The 11,115-nt window shown below is 53.4% G+C and overlaps 1 protein-coding gene across 3 annotated transcripts; it reads left to right on the top strand.

Annotated features, from left to right (window-relative positions):
• The first annotated feature begins 1,963 nt into the window (after positions 1–1,963).
• On the top strand, positions 1,964–5,179 carry LOC114684755 (lymphocyte antigen 6H). Of its 3 annotated transcripts, none has more exons than XM_028859326.2 (5): positions 1,964–2,805; positions 3,063–3,180; positions 3,639–3,766; positions 4,200–4,316; positions 4,574–5,179. In XM_028859326.2, exons 1-5 carry the CDS (start codon positions 2,340–2,342, stop codon positions 4,807–4,809), a joined length of 1,065 nt encoding a protein of 354 aa, XP_028715159.2. In that variant the 5' UTR covers positions 1,964–2,339; the 3' UTR covers positions 4,810–5,179. The 3 variants fall into 3 exon arrangements, with proteins under 3 accessions (XP_028715159.2, XP_028715158.2, XP_028715161.1); XM_028859325.2 differs by having other exon boundaries at positions 1,992–2,805; positions 4,200–4,331; XM_028859328.1 differs by having other exon boundaries at positions 2,717–3,131.
• The last annotated feature ends 5,936 nt before the right edge of the window (positions 5,180–11,115 follow it).

Here is an 11,115-nt window from a genome sequence, read left to right as displayed (position 1 = left end):
GGAAACTGTGTCTCTTGGTGCCCAGCTTCTGGTCTTCCCATTCTATCTCTGCTCCTCCAATGAGATCATGCACACATTCCCTTCCCCAACATCCTGCCCAGCACTTCAGTCTTGTAATCATCATCCTAATTAATGTCAGGTCACATTTCATGGCCTAAATTAGCGTTTCCCTGGTAACCAGTGATACTCAGTGTTTTTCTACAAACCTGTATGCCTTCTTGAGAAGTGTCTAGTTAGAGTCTTTGTTGATTTTAAGTCAGGTTATTTGTTTTCTTGATACTAAACTGTTTTCTAAACTTTTGGTTATCTCAAAAATTTGTTTTGCACTTAATTTTCAAAAACTGTGCATAAAATTCTGAGTTAGGCCGGGCAGTGGTGGCACACGCCTTTAATCCCAGCACTCAGGAGGCAGAGGCAGAAGATCTCTGTGAGTTGGAGGCCAGTCTGATCTACAAAGCAAGTTCCAGGACAGACTCCAAAGCTACACAGAGAAACCCTGTCTCAAAAAAACACATCTGATACTATTTCACTTTCTTTGGTTCTGATTGCTCTGCCATCAGATTCATTAGGATTATCTCCTTCATGTTTTAGATTTTCCTGTCTTTGGTGGTCTGCAATTTTGCTAAACTGTCATCTGTTATTTTACTTATTATACATTAGAATCTTTACCAACACTTACCTTCCACCAGTTCTGACTTATTTTAAGTAGACTGTCTCCAAACACCGACCTAGAGATTTCACTTAGACTCTTCTTGGCTCTCTGCACACATCCTTTTGTAGTTCTTTCTGCTTCTCAACGTCTTATGTCTTGTGTTACATTCCTGATCACTTCTGGGCAGGAGCTCTACCACTGAGCTATAGCCTCAGCCTCTCCTGATGATTTCTTCAGATTTGTCTTCCAGTTCATAAATTCCCTCTTCATCTGTGTCTAATTTGCTGGCTAACTCTGTTGAGTTTTTTTTTTTTTTTTTTTTTTTTAAACAACAGCTTTATTGAGATATAACATAAAATTCACCTTTTGTTTTGTTTTGTTTTGTTTTGTTTTTTTCGAGACAAGGTTTCTCTGTGTAGCTTTGTGCCTTTCCTGGAACTCGCTTTGGAAACCAGGCTGGCCTCAAACTCACAGAGATCCGCCTGGCTCTGCCTCCTGAGTGCTAGGATTAAAGGCATGCACTACCACCGCCCGGCTAAAATTCACTTTTTATTGGATACATTTCAGTGACTTTTAGTTTATTAACAAAGTTGTGTATCCATCACCATGATCTAGTTGTAGGGCATTTCATCACTACAAAATGAAATTTAATCACTTATTAATAGTGTCCTAAACTGGTCACCCTCCCTCCCTCCCTCCCTCCCTCCCTCCCTCATACTGAGCTAATCTTTCTGTCTTTGTTGGATTTTTAAATTTGGGGCATGTAATGTAAATAAAACGGTCTTTGTTTTTAATTTTTTGTTTGTTTGTTTGCTTGGTTTGTTGTTATTGTTCCTTCTTTCTTGGTGATTGGCTTCTTTTACTGAGAATTCTTCCAAGGTTTCCATTGATCTTTTGTCATTGAAGTGAAGTTTCAAGTTTTTCTGTCTTTCAGATAAACTTGCTGTTCAGCTTGTGGTTACATGTTCCTTCTTTTAGTATGTCTTAATAAGTACATCATCTTTGTGTTCTAGCATATGTTTGCTGTTGGTGCTTATCTCTGTGTGACTCTTTGGTTTACTAGTAAATCTAGGCAGGCCATCAGTTTTTGCAAGCAGTGGTCATGATGCGCAGGGTTCATGGACCATTCACTCGCCTGCTGGCAGCCTGCTCCCTGCATTTCCATAGAAAACACTTACCTAGAAGGCTCACCTGGCCTCTACTCTGCAAGAATCCATAAGAAGGCTCATCCTCCGAGCCTGCGTGCAGGCTCAGGCTCCGCCCACTCCTGTCTCTGTCCAGCAAGTTGGCTCTGGGCTCCTTTATGGTATTGACTGGTTTGAAGGGAAGAGAACTGTGTATGAACTAATTCTTACCCTCTGCACTCTCTTCATCTAGATCCTGTCTTCAAAGTGTCTAGTCCCTCTCTTCCTTTGTGAACCACTCAAGTGCTCAGGCTGTTTGATCCCACTATTGGCCGAGTCACCTCGTGATTGGTGTGGCACTGGGCAGGAGGCTCTATCGTTGTGTGTTCTCCTCACCTGTAACTCAACACTCAGGCAGCGAGGAGATGTGCACCTATACTGAAGTAATGCATGTGCCATTTAGAATAAGGAGAACAGACACTATGCTCTCAAATTGACAGCCAGGTTGCCATATCTAGTAAGGATTTGATATTAATGACAGTCGTTTGTCTGGTGTGAGGTTCATGGGCAGAGGGGGCAGAAACCAAGGTCTGCCTAGGGCTTTGAACTCGAAACACCTTTACTCCTGGATGAAAAGGAGCGATGGTAGCTGTGGCTTACTCAGAGCCCAGGAGAGATGGAAGGACAGGTGGAAGCGAGTGCAAGGTGTGAATCTGGCCAACCCTCCCTGTACTCAGATCAGGACCGTCACCTTCTGGGTGTGGGTGTGGTTGGTGACAAAAGTCCCTGGGGCTGGTTTGCCGGTGGGCATCATGGGCGCTCTTAGGAGTAGACCTGGCTGGAACAATCGGAAGCGAGGTGGAGGTTGGGGAGGGAGGAGCCCCAAGGCTGGGCGTCTGAACCCCACGACCGCTACCTCCCTCCTTCGCTGCGTCTTTGTGCATTTCGCTTCCTTTAGCAGCCAAAGCTCTTCCGAGAATCTGCAAAGGGACCACGGCCAAGTGGAGGGGGAGGATCCTCCCACGCCGGGTAGGGAGGTGGATAGGGGTGGGGGGCAGCTGCGGCGGGAGCGGGAGGCCTAGAGGGGGCGTTGCGCGCACGAGCGAAGGGCGCAGAGGCCGGGTAGGGCGACCTGCTGCGTGGCCTCCAGCCCCGGGCGCCCCCCGCCCCGCGCGTCTCCCAGGCGCGCGAGCCCCGCCCCAGCTCCGCCCCGCCCCTCGCGCGGGGTCCGCGTCTGCGGCTGCGTTCCCCGAAAGACGAAGCTGCGCCCCGGTTCCGGTCCGCAGGGAGACCGAAGGGCATCGCTCCCCGCGCCGCGCCCGCTGCTGAGCCCGGAGTGCGGACACCCCAGGGATGTGAGTGCGCCCCCGACCCTGAGGCCCGCACTTCACGCCCCGATTCGCGGTGAGCGCCGAGGCGCGCGCGCGGGGACCAGGGGAGGGGACTCGGCGCGGGGTTCCCGGCCCCCCAGCCCAGGGGTGGGGACGAGGACGGGGACGCGGCGTGCACCCCTCCCCCGCCGGCAGGTAAGGTGCGCTCCCTCCTCCCGCCTTTCCTGTCCGGACGCACCTACAGCTCCCTGGGGAGAGAAGACACCCTCCTCACGCAGGTGCAGGGTGAAGGCTGCGGGGACCTCGGGCGGCCACCTCATTGGAGAGGGCAGATTTCTCTTCCCTGGAGGGGAGGCGGTGATGGTGGATGCTCCGGGTGATGGGTTGGGGGTGGGGCATCTCAGGCTCCTGGAAGGACCCCCCCCCACCCCCGCGCGCGCTTTTGATTTCTGGGGAATGGTCGCGTCCTCAGGCCGGAAAAGGGAAGGGTCCTTGGCGTTGGGTCCTTTGACCGAGGCTATTCCCCTCCAGGCCTGCGCCCCAGAGGACCCCTGCCTGCAGCCCCCGCGCCTCTCTCAGGCCCTCTCAGAGCATGCTGCCTGCAGCCATGAAGAGCCTCGGCCTGGCGCTGCTGGCACTGCTGCTGTGCCCCTCGCCGGGTGAGTCGGGGGCCCGCGGGGAGGGGTCATGTCGCGGGGACCACCACTCTTATATCTCAGCTCCAGCCACCGGGGCTCTCCCCGCACCCGAGGGCATCAAGCGCCTTTTCAACGGGCTTCTGGTACTGCATAGAGGTCCCTCGTTCTCAGAGGTCCACCGGGCTTCCTATTAAGTAGGGTGGGCCTTTCCTATCTTGGAAACCACCCATCTTTGGGGGTGCTGTGTGCAGAAGGAAGAGGATGAGGGAGGGAGGATGTGCAGGTACAGCCACAGGGTCAGGCTGGAGGCCCACTCGGGGCTTGTAGGAGTGGAACTCATCTATGGGCATGGTTCTGCCATGGTAGCTGCAGCAGGTTGGGGAAGAGGGGGTGCAGGGTCTGGCTGCCCTGGCCTGGGTTCCTCTGGTCATCCCCCTCTCCGTGCCCTGCCTAGCCCATGGCCTGTGGTGCCAGGACTGCACCCTGGCCAATTCCAGCCATTGCGCCCCGAAGCAGTGCCAGCCGACCGACACCGTTTGTGCCAGCGTGCGGATCACCGACCCCAGCAGCAGTAAGTCTGGACCTGGTAAGGGCACTACTCTACTGAAAGGTAGCTCTGGAGAGAGGTCAGAGATATCCTCTGAGTTCCTCTTGTCTGGAACAAGAGCATGAGTCTGAGACAAGACAACACTGGCATGTTCCTCCCTGGCTCCAAGTCAGAAACTGATCTGGAGGATCCTGGGTTCCGGGGGGTGGGGTGGGTGAGTGGGAGGAACAGAGCTCAGGTGGAGATGGACCTTAGCCTCATGCCTTCTTTTTTCCCCCCAGGCAGGAAGGATCATTCTGTGAACAAGATGTGTGCTTCCTCCTGCGACTTCGTTAAGCGGCACTTTTTCTCAGACTATCTGATGGGGTTCATTAACTCTGGGATCTTAAAAGTCGACGTGGACTGCTGCGAGAAAGATCTGTGCAACGGGGCAGCAGCAGCGGGGCGCAGCCCCTGGGCCCTGGCTGGGGGGCTCCTGCTGAGCCTGGGGCCCGCTCTCCTCTGGGCTGGGCCCTGAGGCCCCTCCCTCACCCCTCCCTCCCTCCTGCAGGGCTTTGGAGCTTGTCCCCTGAGGCTCCTGCTGCCCCTCCCCAGCCTGGCCTGGCTAGGGCTGAGACAGCAAGGTCTTGGTATCAAGGTCTGTGGCTCTCCACCTCCCTAGATGTGAGCCTTCTCCATTTCTCCAGCAGCTCCATATCCCAGGCAGCTGGACATCTCCAGGAGACCAGACATCCTGGCAGGAAGCTGGGGTGGGGGGGGGAGGGGGAGGGCAGGGGACTGGGACCCTCCAGGTCCCCAAGGGGAGGGAGGCTAAGCCCGGGGCAGCCCAACAGCCTGGCCTGAGGGGCATTAACTACAGAGAAATAAAGTCACTTCTGAGTCTTGTGCCCGGGTCTGAGCCTGGGTGTTGGATGTGGGGCAGGGTCTTGGTAGGGGGCAAGGGCCAGCCCAGGCCCTGAGACACCTGATAGGTGGGGATATGGTCAGGGGTTCAGGGTGGGACACCTGGAGATGCCCTGAGTAGGGCTACTGGGGGAGGGGACACTTAAGGAAGGTGAGGTGAGAGCTGAAATGGACAGGATCACAATGTGGGGCTGCGGGGGAGGTGTGAGAATTTTGCGAACTCACCATGGGTGTGAGAGGTGCTTTTAGATGCATTCCACAGTGCACATGGCCAGCCTGCGTGTGTGCCTCGCTGCCCGTGCCAACAGACCACGGTCAGTGTCTGTTCCGCTTACAGTCACATGCTCGCACCCACAGGTGCCTGCACACACAGGCACTGAAATACCCCCACCAGCGTCCCCATCCCCTCGTGTGTGTCCAGATGCACGGTCACACCCTGCCTGAGATTTGCCCACATTTGCCCAGTTGCAGACATGTGTGCCTGTTCAGCTCTCTTTTGCTTCTAACCTGCTCTGAATCCCCAGGTGTTCGGATTTGGGTGACTGAAAGCCCCGGGGTAGTTGAGGGCTCTGGGGTTGCTTCAGATGAAAGTGGAACCCTCACTTCCTGGGCTCTGCCCCTTCACTGGACATCTGCATCCCCTGCCCCACTCTGAGCTGGGGACCCACATGGATGGAGTCCTGAGGCCCGGGAATGCTTTATCCCCATGCAAAGTGGTAAAGACGGGAGAGATGGGGGAGACTTGTACAGGTGGATGAGCGGTCCTGGTCCTTCTATCCCAGCAACTGGTCTTCAGTGTCCCCCCCCCCCCCCCGTGAGTCCAGCCCTGCTTTCTGATACCTGCCAGATGTTCCACAGATAGTTTGTGTGGCCAGCTCACCCTGGGACACTTAGTGGACACCCCAGGCATTCTCTGGGGCCCGAATTTTGGCCAGTGCTCCCCCCTCCCATGCCACCTGTAGCTGACCCAAACCCATGGTCATGGCGGGTCCTGGACCCGCCCAGAAAGGGAGCCTAGTTCCTGTAGGATCTAGCCTTGACATTGCTTCTGGTTACTGTGGAGGCGTGACAGAAGTAGGGGTTCAGGTGGGTAACTGGGGGGGGGAGCTTCCCGTCGCCACTCGTTGCTGATGTCTGAAATCTGTGGAAATGGTCAAGGCCTTGTCCCCGGAAGAAGGTTGGTTCCTTTTGCATTTGAACTTGGCAGCAACGGGGCCGTTCTGCCTCTCACCTCCTTCGAAAGTGCTGCCCCTGCTTATGCCCGGTGCCTGGGTTGCCCGGACCGCTGGTGCAGGGGAAGGATGATATGGAGGGAGCGGGAAGCCTGCAAGTGGTGGGTGCTTGGGAGAAGTCCTTGGAGCTTCTGGAAGGCCAAGCTGCCAGCTGGAGACGAGCTTGGAGCCCACATTCGTTCAGGCAAATCTTCATGTGCCAAATGCGTCATCTGAACGGTCGTTAAGAACAACCAAGAGCAAGATTTTGGTCTCGTCGAAGAAATCCATGGAATTAGAAGGGGAACTTTCTTGTTGTACCCCGAGGGGCTTCTGAGGGAGGGGCAGCAGGCACAGAGGTTTGGGCCCCTTCAGCAACCTTACCTGAGCTGGCCATGCCCTCATCTCAAGGAGAGTTCCAGTGGCCAGCTTTGGTGTGGTATGGGGGTGCCTTCCACAGTGGTAAGAGGTCCAGGCTCTCAGGGCAGGGCTGAGTGTTGCCTGTATCCCTGGCCTTTATTTATTTATTTTTTAATTGCATTTAGCTGTGTTGTAGTGTGAGTGCGTGCCATGGTGCACACGTGAAGGGTAGAGAACAACCCGGAGTTGGTTCTCTCTCTATCATGTAGGTTCCGGGGATGAAACGCAGCATCAGGCTTGATTGCAAAGCACCTTTACGGGCTGAGCCATCTCATCCCCCTTCCTGGCCCTTTTTGCTAAGAAGCTCTCAGCAAACGCCTTCCAAGGAGTTATAGGTGACATGTGGTTTTCAGGCTCTCATGTGTCCTGGTAATGGACAGCTCTGGTTTAGTTAGCCACCCCTTAGTAGGGAAAAGCGATTGTTTTCAGAGTTCTGTCGCTGGCTTCGGAGGGTCTGTCCTTGTCCTCGTGCACAGTGGTTCTCAACCTGTGGGTCATGACCCCTTTGGGGTCGAATGAGCCTTTCACAAGGGTTGCATATCCTTCATGCCAGATATTTATATTATGATTCACAACAGTAGCAAAATTAAGGTCATGAGGTAGCAACAAAGTAATTTTACAGTTGGGGGCCGCCACAACATGAGGAACTGTATTAAAGGGCCACAGTATTAGGAAGATTGAGAACCACTGTGTTTTGGGCTGAGGTGATCAGATGTGAAGGGTTGATTTTGAGGAAGGGAGAGGCAGGCAGAGAAGAAATCTTAGGCAGAAATAGGTCCTCTGACAAGGCGATATCTCTGTCCTGCCAAGCTGTTACGTCCTTTCTGGATGTGTTTTCTGTCCATCCAGTGGATGCCTTGCTGACATTCCATCTGACAGCCTGTCGGCCATAGCTGAATGTCCTCGAGGTTCAATAGCCACAGTGTCCCTTGAGGAGCTCCCGGCGCCTTCCTGCTGACCCCCCATGCTGGCCTTGTCCTCTTTCTGGCATACATGACTCTTTGTAGGTCTGGCAGTTTGGTGGCTACTTCCTTCTGTCTTGCTACTATGTGTGCGCTCGGGCTGGACTCATTGAGGTCTATCTGATTCTTATACAGTCTGGGGCTTCCTGACTCAGAACCGCCCCCTGTCCTCCTGTGAACCCCCACTATGTGTTCTTGGAGGTTGACAGATTTGGTAGCTACACTCAGGCATCCATCCACCTGAGCTTCGTTGTGGCAGGAGGGAGTTCTTCCAAGTGGCCACTGTCTTTCAGCATCACTTACAAAGCAGCCTGATTTCCACACTGAATTAAAACATGACCTTTGCTGGGCGGTGGCGGCGCACGACTATAATCCCAGCACTCGGGAGGCAGAGCCAGGTGGATCTCTGTGAGTTGGAGGCCAGCCTGGGCTACAGAACGAGATCCAGGACAGGCACCAAAACTACACGGAGAAACTGTGTCTCGAAAAACAAAAACAAAAAATGACCTTCACGACATGATGCATTCTCACCTAGACAGGATGCTCAAGATTTGCCACCCTGTGGGTTCTGCCACTGGCCTTTGCTGTGGCTTTTCGATTTGGGGAAGCGTTTCAATAGCTACTGAGGCAAGTGACTCTCAGGACTCCCCTGGGAACACTGCCACTTCTTCCCTTGATCCAGACATAGGTGAAGTCTCCCAGAGTCTCCTCTATTAGAATCTGTTTAGAGTTCACTCTCTGGGGTCTGAAACTGGGGTGCAGGTGCGGTCCTTCTCACTCAGATACTTTAGGGCCTCCAGAATGGCATCACTCTGTAGGACTGTGGGGCTCTCTTCCCATGGCCTGCTTATCTCCTTAGGTGTATATTGCTGGGAAATCTATAGTATAAAGGGGCTTTGCTTTTCTTCTAAATCTAATTAGTCATATTTGTTTGGGAAGCTGATGTTTTTGGCTTTCTGGGTGATGTTTTTTTCGTAAGTGGCCCACACTATAAGAGCAAGCAAATGATGGCTACTGGCAGGTCAGTGGTGAGGGCCTGAGTCCCCTAGCCCTGGTGCTTCCAGAAACTTAACCCCTCTTTGCCTCTGAGAGGTGAAAAGACAACCCTAGGAGGAGTTTCTCAGACATTTCAATAGGGAGCATATAGTCAAGTGGAGGGGGGGTCCACTCAGGACATCCCTGTCATGGAGGCATTCTCAAGGTCCCAGATCTGAGGGGTGATGATGGTGTGATGGTGGACCACAGGCAGCCCCAGAAAGGATGGGTTGGGGGAGTCGACGCATACAAGCATGAAGATCCTCTTGGCTGATGACCATTGGGCTGACCCAAGTTTCCACAGATACTTAAGTGACAGATGTGACAGTCTGCCCTCCTCCCACTCCATTAGGCACCACGCTGGGAAGACAATATGAATGGCTGCATTGAATAAGACAAGTGTAGGCTGCCTTGGTGAATAGCCAGGTCTCGAAGCAAAACAACAGGAATATTACCGCCACACTCCTCAGCTAGCTGAGTGGTGGTCCCTGAACACACAATGTCTGCTCTAGTGCAGACCCCAGAGTCTGCCTCACGGCTTGGGCAGAGGGTTTGACAGGGCTTTGCTGGTGAGTTGAAGGTGGAGTCCAGCAGAGACAGATGCTGTACCAGCTCCATGGGCCCTCACCCTGGGGTGGCAGCTCTGAGTCACTTCTCCGGAGGTCAACCCTGCTCACAGCCTCTGAGCAGCGGCGAGCTGTGCTTGGAGCTGCGGGGCTGGGAGGTGTCATTTCTAAATCCTGCGGTGGGAAGGTGGGGTCCAGGTATGCAGAAGGGTCTTTACGTTGAGAGGATACAGACCACACCACAACTGAAGGGGAGGGAAGGAAACACCCCACTTCTAAAGTCACCACCGACCTCATCAAGGTACAGAACCACAGTGGTCTGCAAATGAAGACATCCAGCCTCCATTCCAGCCTTTGTTTCCTGTTCAGTTTCTGTGTCCGCGGCACAGACACTTTGTGGTGGGGCTGAATGGTGACAGCAGCCCAGAGGTCTTTTCCCAGAAGGCCTTTCCACTAGCTAAGGACTACGCTCCCAGAAGCAGTCGTTACTCACCTTAGACTATTTATTCACATTTTGATTAGATTTTTAAAGTCAAGAATGGCTGATGTATTTCACAGAAAAGCTCTTCCCTATCTGTTGGCACAGCCACACGTGTCCCTGGCTTAACGAGCAGATAATTCAGCGAGTTCCATTGCCAGGTTTCCTGACGGCAAGCCACCATAGCCGTGGTGTCATATTTTAAAGCACTGCCACATTTAAACAGGCAATGTTTGGTCAGGATGTTTGTGTCACAGATTTGCCCATGGTTCGCTGACATCTTCATCACAAATGTCCCCTGCCTCTCACACTCTGGAGCAGTCTGGCTTCTTGGAAGACAGTGGAGTCCTCCGACCCTATGGGCAACTGTCTGTCAGCATCAGTGGGTATCCTGTGCCCTCCCTGCTCTCTGTGTCCCTGTGGGTACAGGGACCCCCTCCCATGGCACCCAGCACACAGCCATCTACTTTTGCGTCTGATGTGCCCAGTTCATCTTATTGCTCCCGCTTCACGCATGAGAAGTGGTTTTGAGAGAGATAGGATACCAAGGGTAAGATGGGATCAATGGCAGAGCATTTGCCCAGCATATATAGTCCTTGGGTTCAATTTTCAGCTTCGCTTAAAAACAGAAGTGTGAGCTGGACAGATGGCTCAGCCGGTAAGAGCTGCTATTGTGGAGAACTTGGGTTCAGTTCCCAGCACCCACATGGTGGCTCACAACCATCCATAACTCCAGTTCCAGGGGACCGATCTCCCTCCTCTGACTTCTGTGGGCACCAGGCACATGCATGATGCATGTACATACATGCAGGCAAAACATGAACACACATAATATAAATCTTAGGAAAAAAGGAAGGAAGGAAGGAAGGAAGGAAGGAAGGAAGGAAGGAAGGAAGGAAGGCTTTTTTTCGAGACAGAGTTTCTCTGTGTAGCTTTGTGCCTTCCTGGATCTCGCTCTGTAGACCAAGCTGGCCTCGAACTCACAGAGATCCACCTGCCTCTGCCTCCCGAGAGCTGGGATCAAAGGCGTGCGCCACCACCGCCTGGCTTCTTCACTCATTTTCATGCCAGACTGCCTCCATTCAGATTTTTCCTCCCTACTCCTTGCTCTCTGACCCTCTCTGAGTGTTGCACCCTCACAGCCTGATCCTGAGGTGTGAAGTGGAACATCCTGGTTAAGGGCTGTTGTGCATGTGGAATTGGGGCTGGGTCTAGTCTCTGGCTCCGCTCCTTCTGTTCCAGGCTGGC

This window comes from Peromyscus leucopus, chromosome 20 (genome assembly GCF_004664715.2).
Source record: "Peromyscus leucopus breed LL Stock chromosome 20, UCI_PerLeu_2.1, whole genome shotgun sequence".
In the NCBI taxonomy this organism is placed as follows: domain Eukaryota; kingdom Metazoa; phylum Chordata; class Mammalia; order Rodentia; family Cricetidae; genus Peromyscus; species Peromyscus leucopus.
This window is presented reverse-complemented; position numbering and strand designations above follow the sequence as displayed.